Here is a 23647-nt window from a genome sequence, read left to right as displayed (position 1 = left end):
ATGAAGAAAATTGGTTCATAGATGTATCACGTGACTAGTGGAAGGGCTTGGCGAAGACTTTGGCAGCATGGTTGCTAGATGGCAGCATTATCTATAGTTTGACACTCGACATGTATTTTAAGACAATGTGTTTTCATTAAAAAAAAATTTCCAAGTGCAGAGATTGAACAGTTTTTTTTTTTTTTAGTTATGCATTATTTTGACACTAGTAATAGTTTTTGGTCACAGTTTTCAGTAACTTTTATTTCATTCGGAACTACTACGTCAGCGTTGGCGTAAACGTTTTGCGTTAACGCAAAAATGTACTAATCGGTATCTTAAATTGAAATTGTAGGTAAAAATCTTACCGTTTGCCGATTCTTTTTGGGCCCTTGAATATTTAATTGCTTAGAGAGTTATTGAAATTGACTAAAGAAAATGCACAATACTTTCTAAACGAAAAACTCACTATATTAACAAAATATTTACAACTTAGAATAACAAAATTACAAATCGGACTCCATAAAAGATATTCTTCCGTGTTCCATCAATTTTTATTTATTTTATTTCGATCGTCTGCTACGATCAACGCCCGCTGTTGCTAGGATATCCACTAGTCACATGGTTTGGTTTATGAGCAGCAAAAGGGTTGCCATAGCTCGGTCTATTCTTATTATTAGTCTATGGTTTCTGCCCGATGATATCACAAATGATGAAATGCCATTCAGTGTTGCCATTCACAGACCAAAATATTTAATTCGCATCTTTACTCACGAGTATTGGCAACGATATGGTTGATAGCAAGCGTAGAGCGCAATTTTAATTCTCTTGTTGATTATCATAACGTGGAACCGTGGTAGAAAGATGCGCCGAAATGCATCATTTGTAATGTCATCAAGACCACGCCTTATTTGAAAAATCGGACATTTAAACAAATTAATTAAAAAACAACTGTTGGGAAAATAAAAATATTTTCTGAGTCTATGTTATTTATTTATTTATTTATTTTATTTTATTTATTTATTTATATATTTATTTATTGCCTATTCTATCAATTTTAGTGACTAAAATAGTACTTTTGACTGAAGGAAACAACCCCATTGATTTTATTAATGTAAGGCTTTTAAAAGGATTTTCAATTTTCGTTCGTAATTCTACATTTGCGACTCAGTGTCAGGGGTTTTTAATTTTTTTGAATTTTAGTTACTTGTTTATAACTCAAAAGAATAGATGCATTATACGCGCATTCAAAGTAATGCTTCTTGATGATTTTTATTTATTTATTTTTATTATTATTATTTTTTTTTTTTTTTGACAGTTATAAGAAATGTAAAATATAGAGTTTGGCACTTTTAAAGTTAAAGAATTTTGATGTTTTTGTTTGCTACAGACATTTAAAATTTGAAGGAAAACGCTGTATTGTTTTGTAAGGAAGGATGTTCGCAACAACTATCTAAAAATAAATACTGCCGATAAAGCATAGAGTTTATACGATTCTTCAGTAGTAAAAAAATCATTTTTTAGTGAATTTGATAAATAAATAAAAAATAAAACAATAATAATAATTTTTTTAGCAAAAAAAGTACAATAAAAAGCTTTTCTTTTTTTGGAGTAGTGTTGAAAATTTTCGGAGGGGGTTTGAACCCTAAAATTCCACCCCTCAAATACGGTCATGCTCTTCCAGATACTTCAAGCTTGGAACATACAGTAGTTCGAAAGTATTTCAAAAACAAGACTATTTCCCTAAAAATCGAAAACTATTTCAGCAATGTTATTGCGTACATATGAATAGATAAAATGTTCTTTCATCTATTATTATGCACGTCACTGTTATTACTCCCCGAACAATAAACAGAAATATCATCATTCGATATTCTTTCATAACCCGTGTCTTTTTCATGCAACCGAATTTTCCACTTTCATAAAACGACCTTCGTCGAAAGTATAACGCGAACAAAACCCGGCGCGTTGCTTCTTCGTGTCCTCCATAAACAACGGCGCCGACTCATCATTAAGCAGAACAACGGAACATGCAAATATGATTCAAATGATCCATCCTTTTGTTCCTTATTTCAATGTCATCGTCTCTTCAGAAGAAATAAGTGTCCACCGCCCGTTGTTATAACATTTTCTGATATCGCCAAACATCATGCATGCTCGGGCTGGCGGGGGCGACAGTTGAAGAGTGGTAAACTTGAAAACTGTGTGTTATTAGAAGAAATAAGTGTTCACCGCCCGTTGTTATAGCGTTTTCTGATATCGCCAAACATCATGTTTGCTCGGGCTGGCGGGGGTGACAGTTGAAGAGGGGTGAACTTGAAAACTGCGTGTGTTATCAGAAGAAATAAGTGTTCACCGCTCGTTGTTATAGCATTTTCTAATAGTCAAACATCATGCTTGCTGGGGCTGGTGGGGGCGACAGTTGAAGAGGGGTGGAATTGAAAACTGTTATCAGAAGAAATAAATGTTCACCGCCCGTTGTTATAGCATTTTCTAATATCGTCAAACATCATGCTTGATCGGGCTGGCGGGCGCGGAAGTTGAAGAGGGGTGAACTCGAAAACTGTGCTATCAGAAGAAATAAGTGTCCACCGCCTGCTGTTGTAGGATTTTCTAATATCGTTAATATACTTACTCGGGCTGGCAGGCGCGATCATTGAAGAGGGGTGAACTTGAAAACTTATCAGAAGTTTCAAATAGATCCTTCATCCCTAAGGGGCCTAGAAACGTTTTTTCTCGTTTAGAATTTTTGGTAACAGTATGCTTGATAGTTAATAAATAAATAAATCACATCTGCATCTGGCGATGGGCCCTTCGGGTCCTTTTCACTTGAATGCTGGCAAGTTGCATTCAAAAGATGCTTTCGCAATCCGAATTGCGATAGCATCTTAGCACGTTAGTAGTGCGATAGCACGTTCTTCATCGGTTAGTTTTCGTTGAGGCATGGCAAAACTATAAGGTATAAACCAACCTACGGTAAGGAGGAAGTCGGGAAGGTATTGTTAAATTATGATACATTTATCTTTACCATTGTTGCAACACATTAGTACTTTTACTATATTTGAAATGGTCGTTGCTGTAGTTTCGTTATATTTCCGTTGTTGTCCTTTTCTAAATAAATACAAGTAAAAATGCATCTGGATCTCTAATTATTCTTCAAGCAACATAACAAATTCACGGAGCTCACTTAACACGGTAGCAGAAGCAGTAGTTATTGAAAACTATCGAAGATCAAGAAGATTTGTTAGTAAGTTGCTTTAGAAACAGTGATATAAGAGAAAGAAAACTAATATGGCGTATGCAAGAAGTAGTGATATTGGTATACCGCTTTTCGATGGTTCAGATTACTTTAATTGGAAAACACGAATGATGAAATTTTTGCAGTTCAAAAAGTGTAAGGAAGTGGTTCAACGGACAGTTAATGCTAACGATGATCGAGCAAAATGGGAAGAAAAAGATGTTCAAGCAACAAATTATATTTATGGCGCTATCACAAATAAGCAATTGGAATACATCCATGAATGCGACTCTGCGTTTGAAATTATCGCCAAATTTGACACAATGTATTTAAAAACTTCCACTTCTTTGCAAATTGTACGTAGAAATAATTTAGAAAACGTGAAGTTAAAGAATTATCCAGATTTAAGTTTATTTTTCGATGACTTTGAAAAGTGTGTGAACGACCTTAAACAAGCCGGTGCTACCGTAACGGAACAAGAGAAATTGAATTATATGCTAAGAGCATTACCATCAAACTACAGCCATATTGGCGATTTAATCGACGTTTTACCGGAAAAGGAGAGAACAGCTGAATATTTGAAAAGCAAAATTAAAGCGAAATCGCTCGAGGAGAAAAATGATTGTGACGAACCCCCCCCCCCCCCCGTGCGCCAATGGAAAGATCAAATGCTTTTAAAATTGAAACAAAGAAATCGGGCCCACGAGAAAATATTTGTTACAATTGTGGAAAAGCTGGACATATTAAAAAGAACTGTTGGTATGGCAACAGCAAAATGAATTATCATGGCAGGGGTTACAAAAATTATCGCGGACGAAGCCTAGCAAATAATCAGGAACGAAGTCAAAGTTTTGGTAATCATCGCGCACGTGGAGCGAACTTTAACCACAGTGTAAATAATAATCAGTTAGAAGAAAGTTTCCATACTACAATAATTGAAAGCAACATGTCAAGCTCTGATGAAAGTATTATGACAAAGAGAAATGAAATTGTTGCTGGACAGTGGGTGTACCGATCATATAATAAATAGTGATGAATATTTTGAAGAGCAAGTAACATTGAAGGACCCAATTAAAGTAAAAGTTGGAGACGGAAGGTTGTTAGAAGCGACAAAGGTTGGAAATATTAAAGTCTCTTTTCCTGTTTATGACATTGAATCGAAAGTAACTTTGAAAAATGTATTTTATGTTAAAGAAATGAAGGCAAATTTATTAAGTTATTCGAAGATTACAGACAATCATAAAATAGTTTCAAAAGGACGGTTCTCAAAAATTTATAATTTTGATGGCACATTATTAGCAATAGCGAAGAAAGAGGAAAGATTATACAAAATAGTAAGTTATGTTTCAAATAAAATATTTGCGAATGTTACCAATAAAATACTAACATTAAAAGAAAAGCTGCATCGTACATTTGGACATGTAAATTTTAAATATTTGGACATTATGTGTAAAAATCAATTATTAGAAGGAATACCTAAAGAAATAGAAACAGAATTTATGAAGTGCGCTATATGTATTGAAAACAAGATGCATAATTTACCCTTTAAGAATAATAGAAGAAGAGCTGAAGATATATTGGAGATTGTACACACTGATGTAAATGGACCTCACAGAACTACTGGATGCAATGGGGAAAAATACTTCGTTACTTTTATCGATGATTATAGCAAATTGGCAAAAGTTTGGTGTATTAAGACGAAGGATCAAGTCTGTGATTGTTTTATTGAATATGTAAATGAAGTTCAAAATTTAACTGGAAAGATGATAAAAGAGTTGAGATGTGATAATGGTAAAGAATATATGAATAACAAGATATATAACTTTGCAAGAGAAAAAGGAATACAGATAAAGCCGTGTCCACCATATGTACACGAATTGAACGGCACAGCCGAAAGATATAACAGAACAATAATGAATATGGCTAGATGTCTCCTAGCAGAAGCAAAAGTTGATCGGCGTTATTGGCCTGAAGTAGTTAAAACAGCTGTTTATCTGAAAAACAGGACATTGACAAATACTGTACAGAGGAAGACACCTTATGAAATATTTTTTGACAAAAAACCTTCTGCAAAAGAATTAAAACTATATGGCAGTAAAGTGTATGTCAGAGTACCAGATGAACTAAGAGAAACCAAATGGGATAAAAAGGCTGTATTTGGAATTTTGCTTGGATATACGGAAGTTGGATACAGAGTTTTGGTTAATAATAGAATAATAGTTGCCAGGCATGTTGACATTATTGAAGAAGATATTATGTGTATAAACTGTGGTGATGAAGATGACAGTCACGATATAAATAATAGGACACTGTCTGAAGAAGTGTCTAATGGGCAAAGTAATAAAAAGAGTTTCAAAGACAGTGCGAAAAATGATGACGAATTAAAATGTGAAACGAGACCGAAAAGGCAAGTCAAACCACCCGTTCGATTCCATGAAGAATTCGGATATTATTGTGTTGATGCGAATTTTTGTGATGCTACAATTCCAGGTAACTTCGAGGAGGCGATAACATGCAATGAAGCTGATCGATGGAAAGAGGCAATGGACAGGGAGATGAACAGTCTTTTCAAAAACAATACTTGGACACTAGTGACAAAACCGGAGAATAAAGCAGTCCTAGATGTGAAATGGGTGTTCAAAAGGAAACCAGGGGATGTTTTAAAGGCCAGGTTAGTTGTTAGAGGGTTCCAACAAAAGGATAGTATTGATGATACATACTCACCTGTTGCTAAAATGCAAACTTTAAAGCTGTTACTTTCTTATTCTTGTCAGCATAGTTTAAACATACATCAAATGGATGTCGAGACAGCATTTTTAAATGGTAAAGTGTTATCTGAAGTTTATGTAAGACAGCCACAAGGCTATGATGATAAATCCAATAGTGTTTATAAGTTAAACAAAGCATTATATGGTCTAAAAGAGAGTCCACGAGCTTGGTATGAATGTTTTAATGATTATATTGAAAGTCTAGGATTTCGTAGAAGTAAGTACGATTATTGCCTTTATGTTAAAATTGAAAATAGTATAACTGTATATATACTTTTATTCGTTGATGATTTATTAATATGTTGCAAAGACATTCAAACAATTAACGATATCAATAAACAGCTACATAATAAATTTAAAATGAAAGATTTGGGCAAAGTAAAGAGCTATATTGGGATCGACATAGAATATGATTATGAGAAAAGTAACATCTTAACATTAAGTCAGAAAAACTATATAATATCTTTAGCTGAACTGTATAATATAAAAAACTCAAAACTTCATAATACACCAATGGAGATAAATCTTAAACTGAGTCAATCAAATATAAATGAGAATGTTAAATATAGAAATTTAATAGGAGCTCTTTTGTACATCAGTCATGGTACTAGACCAGACATATCTTTCAGTGTTAATTATCTAAGTAGATTTCAGAATAGTTATGATGAAACACATTTCAAGTATGCTTTGCGAGTTTTGAAGTACTTGTATTTAACTAAAGATCTTAAACTAACTTATAACCAAAATCAGAAAGCTGATATTGTGAACTGTTATGTTGATGCCGACTGGGCAGGAGATGTTACTGATAGGAAGTCAACTACCGGATTTGTAATTGAATTATTTGGAAATCCCATTTATTGGAAATCTAAAAAACAAAATTGTGTAACTAAGTCATCTACCTTTGCAGAATATATTGCATTATCTGAAGTTGTGACAGAAGCAATTTTTGTAAGAAATGTTGTTAATGATGTTTTTGTTGAAATTGTTCAACCTATTAAAATTTATGAAGATAATTCTGGAGCTCTTGCCATTGCTAAATACGGAAACTACGAAAAATTCTAAGCATATTGAAGTACAATACTATTATGTTCATGAAAATGTTAAAACTGGAGTTGTTGAAATCTTTAAGATAGATTCAGAGTCAAACATTGCTGATATCTTTACTAAGTCGTTAGGAAAAATTAAATTTACCAAGTTCAGAAAAATGTTGAAATTGATATAAATTTTGTTTTTGGTAGAAAACTAAATTGTATTGATGTTTAGTTCAACGTTTTGGATTTATATGTATAAATATATATATATATATATATATATATATATATATATATATATATATATATTATTTAATAATTTGGACATTTTGTGCAAAAACGTTGAACGTAGTAAAAAAAAATATATTTCTGTTATGTTTGTAATTGATAAAGATAATTGTAAGGAGGCGTGTTAAATTATGATACATTTATCTTTACCATTGTGGCAACACATTAGTACTTTTACTATATTTGAAATGGTCGTTGCTGTAGTTTCGTTATATTTTCGTTGTTGTCCTTTTCTAAATAAATACAAGTAAAAATGCATCTGGATCTCTAATTATTCTTCAAGCAACATAACAAATTCACGGAGCTCACTTAACAGGTATAAACCAAATCCCTAATCTCGTATATAAATTTGACTCCATTATATTATAAAAGTCAACCAAACTTTATTAACATCGCACATAACGTTGTTACACCTCAAGAAGTCGTCGCTCAGTTAAATTAAAAATCTATCGAACACGATCTCGTGCGCCTTTTACTTTTCAACAATGAGGTGTTGCCATTCAGCAGTTTGTGTAAAATGAAATAAATAAATATATTTAACAATTGAATTACATTACAAATATGGATAGGTGTGGCCTTATGTATTACTAGAGATGATCATTAGGTGGCAACATTGAAAAAGGAACCGAAACGTCAATAGCGGATAAGTGAGGATAATAGGAAATTCGAATTGCTCAAAAATAACGGTTTGTGTTTATCACAAACAATAGAAATTAATAGATTAAAAATAAAAATGGCACCTCACTCAGATTTCAATAGACACACACACATAATAATACACTTCGTCAATCACTATCGAGAATTAAACCTAATCTGAGAACTTTGACACTTTGCGTTTCTTATTTCCGTCTCTAGGTCAGAACAGGATTGTTAAAAGAAAAGTTTTGAAAATAACCAAAACATTACTTAAAATTAGCCAAAAATGAGTGAGAACAGCAGCACTTTTCGATAGTTTTAAAAGCTTCAGTTGTACAACCACACCATTAACCGGTTTTCCCCCACTAAATTTTTGAGGTGACGCAATCAATGCTATTTTGATATTTATATTTTCCAAGTGTGATTGATAGAAAAGGCCAAAGTGGTTAATACTTCCAAACAATGGCGGCTCGTGGGAGGGAACCAGATGAGGCCCGGCCCCCTCACTTTTTTCAGACAATTATTTATAACTTTTTATTCATTTTCTTTTTTTTTCTTTTCTTTTGTTCTTGCATGTTTGAAATTAAAAACAAAAGGAATATGTGGGTGGGACTTACTTTGTTGCATTTTCCCCTTGAAATGTGTATCCTAATATTTTCAACTTTTCCTTTAAAGATCGGCGCGGAGCAGCCGCCCGATCCCAAACACAAGACATTTGTCCCAGGGAATGTCCGTTTCCCCTTTTTGTCCAGAGCATTGTTAGAAAGCATTCACCCAACAGAACTTCCTCGGTAGAGTGGAGACGGTATTGAATTTTAATTCGGAAAAAAATAATAATGTTAGAGTAAATCTTAGTTTCTTTTAAAAAGAAATCTTTGAAATACAAATTTTCAATAGTTACAGGTAGTTAAGAAGCCTCCCCCCTCTCCCCGCCCTATTTCTTTGCTTCTTTTTTCAAGTTCGTTTGAAAATAAGTCTTTCCTCCAAATCCTCCCCTCCCCCCGTCCAAAACATTACGGAACATCTCAACTTTCATTCCCAGAACTTCAATTTCCCAAAATTTCCAGGGAAAGTCCCAGAATTCCTAACAACATCGCTTAAAATTGAGTTCGTATATCGCTTAAAATTGCTTTTTTGGAGCTTTAATTTCGAATGATTGCTGTCCCTAATGTTATCAAATATGGTCCTACAATCGCGTTTTTAAGACTTCATTTTCAGAAAAGATTCGGGCTAGGGCCCCCTAACCGCCTTCCTTTAATATCATCAAAAAAATAGGCTTTTTAATCAGCCAATGGCGAAAAATTTAAGTGGAATATTCTCTGAACCCCTCCGCACAATATCATTGAATATTGTGCTTAAGTTTTTAGGACTTCAATTTTGAAAAAAATTCTAGGGGAGAGCGCAAGACACCATTCCCGAAAAAATCTTAAAAGTCTGTGGACAATTACGTTTTTGGAATTGCAATTTCAAAAATTGAAGGGGGGGGGAGTATGAATTGATTTCTATTGATTAAAAAAAAGGGAAAAAAAAGATCGGGTAGACTCCCGGAGCTCCTTCTCTTCCTAAGGTCAATAAATATCGCCTATAACCGCGTTTTAAGACTTCAATTTTTACATTCCGCGAAGTCCCTTGCATCGATCTTTCCCCTAACCCCTAACATCGCCAGAGACCTTTAAAAATTACTTTTTGAAAACTACAAGTTTCAAAAGTGAGAGATTTGAGCAAATCAAATCAATCAAATCGATGAAATTTTTTTCCTATTATGCCCCCCCCCCCCCCAAAAAAAAAATCTACTTCCTAGTTGCACCACTTTTGTGTGTTGTGTTGTATGTACGTGTGTGCATGTATCGTTACAAAATTCATTTTTTTTTATTCAACAAATGTCTTTCCATTGTTTCATAGAAATTATAACTTGTTTTAAGTTACTGCTCATGTAGTTTTAAAGAGAATGTGACAAGTCAATAATTTGAAGAAACTAAAAAGAGTTCGATTTTTTTTTCTTAGTCTGCATAAAAATTCGGAATCTGGCCCATGGGCATTGGCATATTTATATGCAGAAGGGTGCACCCTCATGCACATAGCTAAGATTTTTTTAACCGGTTTTTTAATTGATTTACTTATAGTTTTTTTTAAATTTAGACTATATACTTTTATTTTATTTATTTTAAAGCGAATACTGAGATGCATTTTTATCTTTGTTAGAGTTATTTAACTTATAATTTTTATATTTCTTTGATCACATTATTTTTGTACTTTTGTAATTTGGCCTTGCTTAAAATAAAATTAGTTTTACTCGTTCAAAATAATTTTAAAAGATTAAAAATTATATTGCTATTAAAACATTCAGATTAATATTGCTTTTTTAAATTTATTGATTCATTTTGAAAAGTCAGGGGGTGAAAATGCATCCCTTGCGGCCCCTTACCGGTGTTGCAAGGGAAGCGTACTGCAGCGCCGGAAAGCGTACTGGACATAAACGTGAGAGTAATAATTTTCGTGATATATTTTGTAGCTTTTCCCTATCTCACTCATTAAAGTTCATTTTTGAAAGTCAGGGGGTGAAAGTGCACCACCTTGCCGGCAATCATGGGCATAAACATGAGATTAAAATCTCTCGTGATTTACTTAGTAGTTTAACTTTTTTGTAGCTTGTCCTTTGTTTAAAATGAATTTGATTTTACTTATTTGACACAAATAATTGTTTTACTAAAATTTAAATGTTAAAAAAATATATTTAAAAAAATCTTTTTATTGAAAACCTGGAGGCGGGGGGGGGGGCGGTGCAATTGCACCCATGATCTGGCTCCTCACTTTTTCAAGACACTAGCCGCCACTGCTTCCAAATATGATAACCTCTATCGATACACTGAATCGCGGTGTTATGCTTAATGTGCTTGATTGGTAATGTTATTTTTTCATTTATGTGACTAACTTTATCGCCGCTCTGTATTTTATCAACTGTGCTTAATGTCTTCCACTCCCCCCCCCCCCAAGAGTAGGGTGCTAATTTTCAGAAAAAGGGACATTTTTTACGTCCCGACACAATGTGCGAGGAGAACGGGACAGGCTGTCTGAAAACGGGACTGTCCCGTTCAAACAGGGGTGATTGTAACTCCATGAAAAAATACCTAAACTTTTTTTTTCCAAGAAGAATAAGTGTCTTTATGGGCATATATATACACATTACGTGTATGCACACATCATATTATGTATATAAATAATTTAGATACATAGTTATTTGTTGGGGCTAAAACTCGAAGTTTTAATTGGACTTCATACGTCCATGTGCATGGTGGGAATTGAATTCTTTTAATTTTTCTCATTTCTTAAAATTTTTCAAAGAATGTTTTATTTTCCTCCTTTGTATCTGAATCCTTAACCACTAATTACATTCATTTACTAATACACTAGAGCCTAATACACCAGCATTTTTTAAAGATTCCCGGTTTCTTTTATGAGTATTTGTAGAAGAATGTTGCATTGCAATAATGCCTTCACACCATCATTAGCATATGTAACGGGCTTGTTGCAAGAAACACAAAACCAAAATCCAGCCCTATCAATTATTTTACACTATATTTCCATCTTTTCATTGTAGGAATCCACTCTGTTTAACCATTCTCAATCAAACTTGTTCTTCTTTCCTGCATCGATGGAGCCAATATCTTCAGATTTATCCAGATACCTCATTTTTTAAATGAGAACATGCAAAGTTCAAATGAATAAATTTATCAAACAAAAAAAGTAGCAAAATGAAAAGTAAGAGTTAACTAGTAAAATTTAATTAAACAAACTAATTTATATTTACGAGGAGCATATGAATAACGATAAAGTATAATTAGAATTAGTTCAATAACAACAGAACGCGCACAGATAAAGATCATAAACCAGAATATAAAATAAAGAAAATATTTGCATACGATCAATTCCTCCAACTGCCATGAAGAACAAAGACAGGAGTCGAAGCTCTTATCACTTTTCTCTTCCAACCTTCCCCCAGTTTACAAAACATGACCGTAGCTTAGCTTTATGATTGTACCAAATGTCTTCAATTTGGATTTTTTCGTTTCATTAAACATGGCCCTAAATTTTACTAAAGTGAGTTTTTATGAAAATATAGAAGTTCCGGTATTTTCGAAGATGAAGATACCGGAATTCAAGATGAAAATACCGGAAATCCGGTAAAATACCGGAACACAATCACCCCTGGTTCAAAATGAGACGTATGGTCACCTTACTCATCATGCGAAATAATAAATGATTCCTAGCATCACAATGCTCTGTATTTGCAAAACTAGAAGAGTTGTTAACGACATAAATGAGAGCGATGACGTAAAAATTGGAAAGAATAATAATAATAAATAAATAAATAAAATAAGTCTATACATATCTTTTCGTAAACTAAATTCAGGAATAAGAAACGTTTTTCTGGTTTTCGGTTGTTGCACAGTATGTAGGAAAGTTTTTCAGCATTTGAGTTTAAAGAGAAATTAAGACAAAAATTAGTACTTATACTAATAAAAATCCTTCGTCCCGACTCCCTCATACTATTCATTATAGCACTTACGTCACTTTGAAATGGTTTCAAATCTACTCGGAGTGAAATCATTACAGTGAGGAATCATGGAACATTATGCTATTAAGAACAACATGGAACTACTAGTCGGGGTACCGAAAAAGCGTCGAAGAAAGCTTTTACCTTTTTAAGTTTCCTTGCTTAATTGAAGTTCGACTACTTTATTCTAAAAAGAAAGAAAAATACAAAGTTTCATTAATTCAGGTTTAAAAAAAAAGTTTGAAAATTGAAATTCAAGTGTTTGTAACAAGAAACGATTCTGCGATGAACCTTGTTTCCATTAAAGAGTTGGTTTTTTTAAAAGATTAATTTGCTGAAACTGAGCTTTTATAGAGCTTCAAAACTTTTCCATATGACTGCAGCAACAGTTTTTCAAATTTGAGCCATGTGGGATAGAGTCGGCCTATCACTTAAAGTAATCCCAAAAGTGTTTTTCCAAAAATAAAGCCTGGCCTTATTCTACATTTTTTCTGTAAAAGATATGATATGTCTTATTTTCTTAATACACTATAATTAATATTTGTGCACGCTCAAAAATTCTTGAACATTAGATTTGGGAGCAACCAATGACATTGCTCTTAAGTGAATAATCTTTTCTTAGATTATCCTTTCAAATTTAGGGAAAAAAAAACTTTTTTTTTACTCATTTTATCTGAGAATCAAAATACATCATTTTTAAAATTATTGTTTTAAATAAAATTCTTAGTGTCTGTTTCTCTAGCCAAGTTTATGAAAAAGATTGAAAATTATTAGCTATAGCAAGCACATCGATTTGTTTTGTTTCAAATGTGCATATTTGTAGCAGTTGTATTTGGTCATTCAGAAATAAAGGTTTTCTTTTTAAAGTCTTCTAAACGAGTGCTTATTTTAGAGGTAAGGGTTTTATTAGAAGTATCGAGAAAAATCATGCAAGGGCTCATATTTTCTATTAGGTCCTATTTTGGGGGAAAAACGGTAATTAGGAGATGACTGCTCTTTGGTGCCTTTCTATTGACCGTTTTATTTTGTTCGTTCTGTTCTGGAGACCATCGCTAACCAAAAAGGAAATCGAAACACACTGAAGGTTTAAAATCAAAACAGCTCACATTTCTTAATTTTAAAATGAGATTATAATTTGCGTACGGAAGTCCACATAAAGACCACAGTCGTGTTAATGAGAGAAAAGTTCTGATATCGAGAACCCAGTACCGACTTCATCCCGATGGCAAAGGTAGGCTCACACAGACGTTTTGACTACTTCCTTTACGTTATTAAAAGACATACCAAGAAAACTGCTCCTTTGTTACTGGATTTTTATTTGAAGCTACCTCATACATTAAAGTATTAAATAAATTATTACTAAAATGCACATTTAGCACAAAAGCTGAAAAATACTTTGGGTAAAAAAGGTTCAAGATTATTACAGCATACAAGCCATTATACGGTGTTTTCAACAGCACACACTGCAATACTGACAATATAATTATTTTTAAGTATATATCAGATTGAAAGAAATATTCAAAACCTTTTCTTTTTCCAGGGCCAATTCCGGAGGATTCGGCTTCAATCCCTTCGCAGCAATGCTGCCCATGGACCCTTGGGCCATGGTCAACAATTTCATGCCTCCCATAAGGATTCCACAGCCCTGGTATCAGGGGTAAGTATTCCTCACTTTTTGGGGATATGGCAGCTTGTACTATCACTCATGAGAATGTAGTTTGGAGAGGAATCTTCTATTTTACGTTTTTAACTCCCCTTGTCTTTCTTCAGCGAAAACGTGTGCCAGGATACCAGGACTGCCGAAGAACCAGAAGAGTTGAGAGAATGGCTAAATGACGGCTCTTCCAGTGGAGGCGACTCCCAGTTCAATGTCCAGCAGGAGAGCTGCAAGGGTGGGAATGAAAAATACGTCTGCATTAAGAGGTGAGCGGAATTACATTGCAATCTCTATGTATAAGGGTTGCCCAGATGAAAAGTGGACAGGTTGAATAAAAATAATGCTTTTAATATAAATCAAAAGAAATCGTCGTGGACATTGAAACACAGGTCCCAGCGTTGCGGTAGCTGGTCGATGCCTTTGCTGTTGAAAGATCGGGGCTGACTCATGAGGAAGTCCTGTTCCAGTTTCCTTCACTTCATCGTACGAATGGAAACGCTTCCCTGTAATGCTCTCTTAAGTGGCCCGAAGATGTGGAAGTCACAGGGTGACAAATCCGGACTATACGGGGGTGCTCCAAAACTTCCCAACGGAATTTGTTTAGGGTGATCTGGGTTTCCTGTTTGTGGGTGATAGTGTGAACCGTTCCTTTATCAGGTTGAGTTTGTCACTGATTTCACGGGTCTTCATTCTTCGATTAGCTCGGATCATTTCATTAACGAAAGCAATGGAATCATTGGTGATCGCGATGAGTTTTGTATGCGATAAGAACATGTGTATATAAAATTTTAAAAAATGTTTGCGTGTGTATATGACAATCAAATTATAAAAGGTTTGAGGAGATTCAAAGTAGTGGCCGCGTCATGATTTCGATTAAAGAAGCAATTCCTAGTTATATCGTCAAGTTTCGAGTTGTTTTCTATGTGAGACTTTTTTTTTTCTAATGAAAGTCCTTCTCCCTATCCATCGCATGAAAAATATAATTTTCAGTTGTGTTGTGAAAACTAATTTTAATAGCTACTCTTGAAGTTTTGGGCTTTTTTTTTTTTTTTTGTTCGGTTCGTTCCACCGCTCAAAAACAAGTTTGAGTTCATACAAAAGCCACGGTACCTATCATATATCGTGAGGTGAATACTACAGGTAGGTTACTACAATTTAGTTTTTTCATGCTGTTTCGTCGAAATCTCAATAAATTAATGTATTTTCACGATACTTCGGGAGTGTGATTTAAAACTACAATTCCTAAATTTTAATTGATTTGCAGTACAGAGCAGAACCTTTTATCCGGGAACCAAAAAAACCGGGAAACTTTTTGCCGATTTTCCTGCCATTTTTCAAAAATACGCGTTTTCGGCAATTTTTGATAAACTAAGCATTTTTTTGAAGTACCTAAAAGAATATGAACGGTTTCTTAATAAATACCATATTACTCAAGTATAACTCGGAAAAAGTTAACAAAAAGGAACTTCAAAGGGTTATTCTTTAAGCAGGACAAAATTTCCGAAATATTTTCTTGAATTAAAAAGTACGCTCGTAAGTCCAAAATTTTCGTGTTTTATTCCAACCGAAACCTAAAGAAATAAATATTGTAGCATTCTAATGCAATATTTTATTGTGAATGGCCTTAAATTAAATTATAGTCGTTTAGAGCGAAAGAGCGGGAAACGCCGAAAACCAGATTCGCGAATTTCCGGATAGCTGATCGTGGAATCTGGAAATCGTTAAACAGAAGACTAATAAGGCTGCAAGAACTCATATATGAAATTTCTATTCATATTAACTTAATGTAAAAGCAATAGTTATCAATAACTACCGTAATCGCAAATAAAACATCTTTACAAAAAAAAAAGAAAGCAATACGTTCATGACAACAAATGTTTTCATACTCTAGAGTAGAAAAATCGCAATTTACTTTCAAAAACTTGTTTTTTGCCCTTCCCTTCATTTTCTTTCGTTTTAAAGCGTCGAAAAGTGTGAGGGTTTCAGGTCTTATAATATATATATACATACATACATATATATATATATATATATATATATATATATATATATATATATATATATATATATATATATATATATATATATATATATATATATATTATATATATATATATATATATATATATATATATATATATATATATATTTCTATAGTAATTTAAGTTTTCTAAACAATCGGCCAATAGCGCTTTTTAGCGATCCAGAAAACCGGGAAATTCAGATATCCGGGATAGCGATGGTCCCGAACTTCCCGAATGATTGGTTCTCTACTGTATTTATGTCTTTTTTCGAACAAAAATTTTCAATAATATTGAAACCTTTTATTTTTTCTAAAATTGGATCTCATAAAAAATAATTAAATAAATAAATAAATAAAAGACTACAGCGAAACTCTTTTTTTTTAAAAAAAGAAACAATAAAGATAGATAATGTGTAAATATGTTTTAAATTTCGCTTCACCTTAAATAAATTTCAAAGCGAAAAAAAACTTTAAAAAAGGTACAAAAAATGTTTTTCAATTCTCAACTATACTACAAGCTTGGTTCTCACTAAAAAGTATAAATTAAAGTAATTACATGATTTCTTGATTACAACACTCAAAATTTGCAGTTAATCTTGGTTAATTCTAAAGCAGCCAACAAAACTTTAATTTAAAATTTAAATCTGGCTGCTTTAGAATTCACCTAGTAAATATAACGATATTAAGATTAACTGCAATTTTTGAGTGTTTTAATCAAAGAATCATGTACTTATTTTATTTCACACTTTTTAATGCGAACCAAGCTTATAGAAAGTCTTTAAAATTAAAAATCTTTTTTTTTTTTAATCTTTAAACGCCTTTTAAAGAATGGAGCAGAAACAAGTTTTTTAATTCCACGCCCAAGAATAAATCGTTTCCAAAGTTTCTTCGATGAGAGACAGAGAGAGAGAGAGAGAGGAAAAAAAAGAGCTTCAAACCGCCTGTAGAATGCGTAAGTTCAAAATATTGATTATTCCTCTTCCACGTTCAGACGGAGTCCGACCCTAGTTGGAAGAAATGCTACCACTTGTTAGGTTCTATTCCTCATAAATAGATGAAATGCATTTTTCAGCACTCGCCAATAAGCCAAAACAAAAGTCATCTCTCAAATTTGTATTGATACATCGGCAACGAGTCAGATATGAGTGATTACGAATTTTATGTCCTTGTCGGCAGCTTCAAATGTAGTGCAAGCTATCACTCAAATTCTGACTTTATGGCGAATATCGGGCAGAAAGAAAGCATCCCGCTCCGACATGGAAGATCCGTCGCATAGCAACGGTTAAATTATCTACGCAAGCGACGCGATTAAAGAGAAATAACAGAAAAGCAACCCTAAGAATATTTTTGGCTCTTTGGAAAGTTCTACAAAATTACAAGGCGGGAGCCACAAAGAACTTATTTTGGCTCAGTCAGGGAAGTTACTTTTAAAAAAAGGGAATAAGTTTTATATTCTGGTAAACTTTGAAAGAATTCTGCTACTGCTATTGTTGTATTTTTAGTTCTAACAAATTTTGAAAGAAGAAAAAAACGGGAGGAGGCAACCAAGGAAATAATACACATTTTATGTGAAGAAGGGCTTGGAATATGAGACGCACAATTGAGGAGTTTACTTTCAAAACGGATTATGGGGGTTTATCCAGTTTAATACTTTCTTGGCAAAACGAAAAAAAAAAAAAAGGTTTTACGCACAAACCCTAACTGTTAGAATTTCGAATTTCTCACAATGTTTTGGTAGAATAACAAGTGATTATTGGCATAAGTCTAGTAAATTTTTCCTCAATTTTACCAGACCTAAATTGCCAATTTTATTTTGGATATATTCCTTTTTGGTGCTATCATCCCTTTTGCAAAAAAAAAAAAAAAAAAAAAACACGCATTTTCTTCAGAAATGAACTTTATTAGATTGGAACAAAATATTCAACATTTTTTCATATAATTCTTTTTTACTCTACTCATTACTCCTTCCTACTTACTTTATTCTTTTCATTGAACATTTGAAAAAAAAAAAAAAAAACGAACTGATGTGTGCATCACATGACTTCCTTTTACTCCAATTTAATGTAATTTCCCCATTACTGGCAATTTTAATGTGATTCAATAGTTTACTCTCTAAATATCACTAACAGTGGATAAATTGAAATCAGATTTAAAAAAATAATAATAATTAAATAAATAAATAAAATCGCCAAATTAGTCGCCAAGTTGGCGACACAACTTGGCGACCAAAAGACTGGCGATATATTGCCAAGTGTCCGCCAAATTATAACACCACTTGAGTTTACATCGAAATTAACAATGATTTCCACCCAAAAAGGAGAAAAAGACCCCTTTAGAAACACCCGAATGCAACCAAAAGGGGAAGTGTACAACTAGACCCCAATAGGTGTCTACGTACCAAATTTCAACTTTCTAGGACATACTGTTCTTGAGTTATGCGACATACATACGCACATACATACATACGTACATACAGACGTCATGAGAAAACTCGTTGTAATTAACTCGGGAATCGTCAAAATGGATATTTCGCGTATCTATACGTTCTTAGGCACTTATTCACGTGTGGTTGAGTCGGAAAAAAAAAAAAAAAAAACTCAACATTCATTCGGGGTTGAGTAAAATGGAAATTAAGGTCGATTTTTAAGTGAAAATTTTTTCGCGAATACAATACTTCCTTTTTTGTAAAAGGAAGTAAAAAAGGACCTTCGATCCAATCAAGTATGAACAATAAAAACACCCTAGCCGATTCAAATAACAACGTTGTAGGTACACGAAATACACCGCCAGCTCAGTCATTACAGCAGAGGACTGCAGTTCCGTGCTTATTATTAGCACTCATCAGCCCGGCATAGGAAGTGACTGAGCTGGAGGTGGAAAACCTCTTAAGGAAGCCAATAGTGCCAAACAAACTAGTAGCTTACATAGAATTAGCACTGACCAGACGAGTGACCGAAGCAATGGCACGGTTCAACTCGAAGATTGAAGACAGGGCATTGTATATTCAGTAAGTAACCTCCCTATAGCCAGGGCTATAGCCAGGGCTATATATGAAATACACCGCCAGCTCAGTCATTCCAGCCGAGGACTGCAATTTCGTGCTTATTAGCACTCATCAGTCCGGCATAGGAAGTGACTGAGCTGGAGGTGGAAAACTTCTTAAGGAAGCCAAGAGTGCCAAAAAAACTGGTAGCTAACATAGAATCAGCACTTACCAGACGAGTGACCGAAACAATGGTTCAAGCAATGGTTCGGTTTAACTCGAAGATTGAAGAAGCCTGGAAGAAGCCTCCAAAGATCGTCGTAAATGCATTTTTAAAACTACAAATTCGAAAATTTTCCAGAGTAGAAGCCCCCGGACACCCTTTACTTCGGAGTTAATATTATACTTACGGTTGGTTCATATAGGCTTCATCTTAAATCAAAAGTCCTATACAGTCGCCTCAGAACAACCAGTACTGATTACAGGAATACCACTTTGAAGCGATGTTATAGGTATGCACACGTTTGTTAAGAAAAGAGGAAAATTATTGGGAAGGTTGCAGCCTTTATGTTTAAACTTGCGTCGCCTAGTGAAAATTCCTTTAAAAAAAATGCTCTAGTTAAAGGTGGACTATATTTATATTTTTAATATTAAATTTTTTTCCAAATGGTCCCCTCCGAGAATTCTGTCTGGATCCGCACCTGAACTGATAACAGGCTTGCACAAGGCGCAAGGTGCTGCGATTTCTTAATGCGGAGGATATTCACGCTTGATTGGCAATGCTCAGCCAGTGCTTCGCTCCACTATTTTATTTGTGAACTACTTTTCAGTTAGAAGTGGGAAATTCAAATTTGGATATGTGCCCTTTTGATATGAAACTGAATGAGTGGGCACCGGCAAATAAGGGATAAGTTCCACTTAGCTGTAAAAGATGAGAAGTAAGGGATGGATGTACACCGTTTAGGTGGTAAAACCAATGTATACGCAATTTTGAACAGTAGATGTAGATCACTTCGAGAAGAAAGAAATTCATGGATCGATAGGGCTTATATTAGAGATTCTGAAAACCGACAAGAAATTGTTTTTCAAAAAGTGGTTATAATCCGTTTTGAAAGTAAACTTCTCAATTGCGTTTAACTAACAGGTTGGCCTTGCCAACCTGGTCTGCGGATTGTTTCACCGGTACCGGTTCGTGGAAAAATTTGATCGGTCTTAAGAGATTCTTACCTGTCACGGAAACAATTCTTACTGTCAAAAGAACAAATTATTAGTAAATAAATAAAAATTCAAGCTTATCTTGCGATGATTTTTACGTTAATTATGTGATTAATTTTTTATACTTTTCTGTGATTTTTGTCAAAGGCTCAATTACACGAGTAATCACAATAATTACTTATCTTCACATTAAATTTTATTAAAAGTCAACTGCAATAAAATATTTACGATAAAAATACATAATTAAATCTTTAAAGCCATAGAGTTTTTTTTTTTTTCATTAAAAAAAGGTAAAAAAAAAAAAAAAAATAAGACATTCCTGTCTGGGAAACTTTTTCACACACATTTACCGGTCCGCGGGTCCAAAGGTTGAGAAACGCTGCTAGAAATGATGCACTGAGGATAAAAAGAAAATTATATTCAGAGGAAAAGCACGAAGCTTTAATAAAATTTTTAGTTATTGAACAATAATTTAACATTCAAAACAATAAAACGAGCTGAAAGGTTGTTTTATTGTTTTGACAAAGGTTGTTTTTAACAAGCTCAAAGATTGTTTTGTTGTTATTGTAGCTGAACGCACAAAATGTGCAGCAAATATGTTCTTATATTTGTCTTCGGTTAGAGTGAGACTTTATTATTGTTCTAATGAATGAGCTTTTCATTGAATTTATGTTTTCTACGGGGAAAGGAGCGGGATAGAATTTTATTTTCTTATAATCATAACGCGCATTTTAAACTGATTCTTTAGTAACATGCGCCTTAAATCTTCGCGAACCAAATATGCTTGTGAAGCAACCTTTGGGGGTTGGTGAGCGTCAACGAGCAGGGGGCAGAGCACTCCTAGTGTGGAAACATTTTTCATGCATTTCGGAGGACTCTTTCACTGTGTTGCATTCTCAACACGCAGGAGTCTGAAACTGCTAAAAGTATATAAGCGTTTATAGTATATGTAGTGTTTTATAGTATAACTATAAAACAATTTTTATAGTATAACTATAAAACAACCGTTTTTTCTAAGAATCGAGAGGTTTGTAAAGAATGAAAAAAAAAGTTCACGACACAACTGAGTACGACGTTCACATCCCCTTTCTCTCCTTTCTTAGTTGTTTATTGATTGAATTTCCTATAAAGAAAAAGGAGTCTACGTTTTTGAATTCAGGTTGGTTAGAGGTAAAAATTGTAAACCCGAGAACTTCTCACGGGGGAGTGGATCCGTATAAAATATTTCAGGAGAGGCTACAGCTACCTGGTTTCTACGCCCCTGATAACATTGTGATCAAACCCTTTGTAACCTTTACAATGCTGCCAAGTAAGCTTTGCCTGCCCGAGGAATGACGTCATCACGGTTATTTAAGTTAACTACTTGAATCAAGCAATGTTGGATTTTTTAGCATACAGTGGATGTGCACTACAACGCGAAATGACTTAACACGAAATTTTCCTTGAATAACGAATTTTAGAGCTAACGCGAATTCCTCACCTGCAACACGAAACATTAATACCTCTGCGGGTCCTGGATGAGGAGTTGTTCAGCTTCTGGTCTGGGTCAAAAATATCGGAATGCCGATAGATGGTGCTTCTATATATCGTGCGTTGCCAGTTCTTAATCAAACTTCCACCCTGCTTGTTAAAACAGATGCCGCCTATTTCAATTGTAAATTGGGTAGAAAATCAGGCTTGGTTTTCCCCGAGTAGTTAAGTTAACAAAAAAACTCCCTTGGTTGGTGACTCCCTTCCAGAAACATATTAAAAATTGAGCGAGTTGATTCGTTTAGCAATGATTTAGGCAATAGAGGACGGGATAGGGCTAATACATAGAAGAAAAATGAAGCAAAGCATAATTTATTTTCCTCATTTCGCTTGCAATTTTTTTCTCCAGGGTGGGTTCCAATGAAGGAAGTCGAACGATTGTCACCAAGTTCGAGTGTTGTCCCGGATACGGCCGTCCAGCAGACTTTAGCCAGCCTGGATGTGTGCCAGGTGAGATATACTTTTTTATATTTTGTATCGAGATCGAGACCGAAAAAGAATTGCTCATGTTCATTTACCATCTGTACAAGACAGACAATGTTGTCGTGAACCATAAAGCTGGTTGGAATCATTTGCTCCAAATGCGTGCAAATTGTTCTTGCAGTTAAACTCATTAATGTAGTTATTTTCGGAGCATGAAATTTTATTTTGAGAACACCAAACAATGCAAAAAATAATTGAATAAACAAAGTTTCTCCTTTATGGTTTACAACTAGATGCCTTCAATTAACATTTTTACTGCTTTTCAGGCCTCCTTCAAACGAGGCAACCGGCGATTGTCGCAAAATACACAACGCTCATGGTGTCATTTTAACATTGGCTAGATTTTATGTAATGTAACTATTTTCATAACTAGTATCTAAGTAAGAACTAATAGACAGTATTAGCTCTCTTGCATAGATTCGGAAACATTGAGATAAAGCAAAATAATATGAATTCTTGATACTGTTTAATCCTTGAAGTTTTTAAGTAATACTACTAAGGCATTTTTAAAGTTCATGTCAGCAGTACCATACCTCAATTGTCTTCTTGAGATAGATGGCAAGTACATTCATTTCGTTTCACAAGCACATGAATCAAAATTGTGGTCAGAAATCAACATTCAACGTTTATCCCCTTACTATAATCAATCTGTTATTATTATCAAATCACTTGTGTCCAAATGTGATCATGTTAAGCGGCATCTACTGTATTTTGACTCCACCAAGAAAAATGCTAGACAAAGTTTATTCCTCAAATCAGGATTTTTCGCGCGCACAGTAAGGACAAATGCGAAACACGGGGAAATTTGGTTTCCCAATCAACATTACCACCATGAAATTGAAACTATTTTCTCGGTGAGGGGGTAGCCCCAATTAGTTAAAATCAACTGCCACTACATTTAAACAGGACCGGATCTATAAATTTTGAGCTCCCTGCAACAAAATCTGTAGTTCTCTCCCCAGCAGCCAGCAGTGTATATTTGCAACATTAATAAGTCTTAGTGGTAGTTTTTTTCAATTTCTTGTGCCGTTGGGCCTTAAGTAGACTTGCCAGACGTCCCGGTTTTCAAATAAAATTCTGGTTCCCGGCCGGTTTACTTCACGTCCCGAAAAATGATACATTTGACTTTAGATGAACAAAAAAGTCGAAAATAACTACGAAGGATTATTTCGGATAATTACTTTGCCATTTGTAACATAAAAACGTAAAATAATTATTGCATTAGCTTGTGAAGGTATTTAGAACAATATTGAAACCAAAA

The 23647-nt window shown here is 34.0% G+C and overlaps 1 protein-coding gene across 1 annotated transcript in view; it reads left to right on the top strand.

Moving 5' to 3' along the window:
* The window catches only part of LOC129222410 (uncharacterized), a 38670-nt gene that overhangs the window by 5770 nt on the left and 9253 nt on the right, over positions 1-23647 (top strand). The window contains exons 2-4 of the mRNA XM_054856920.1: positions 14036-14152; positions 14266-14418; positions 22253-22353. Coding sequence (XP_054712895.1) covers positions 14036-14152; positions 14266-14418; positions 22253-22353 — 371 coding nt within the window. The remainder of the gene's footprint in view (positions 1-14035; positions 14153-14265; positions 14419-22252; positions 22354-23647) is intronic.

This window comes from Uloborus diversus, chromosome 5, assembly GCF_026930045.1.
Source record: "Uloborus diversus isolate 005 chromosome 5, Udiv.v.3.1, whole genome shotgun sequence".
Lineage (NCBI taxonomy): Eukaryota > Metazoa > Arthropoda > Arachnida > Araneae > Uloboridae > Uloborus > Uloborus diversus.
The sequence above is the reverse complement of the archived record's forward strand: the minus strand, read 5'-3'. Positions and strand labels throughout refer to the sequence as shown.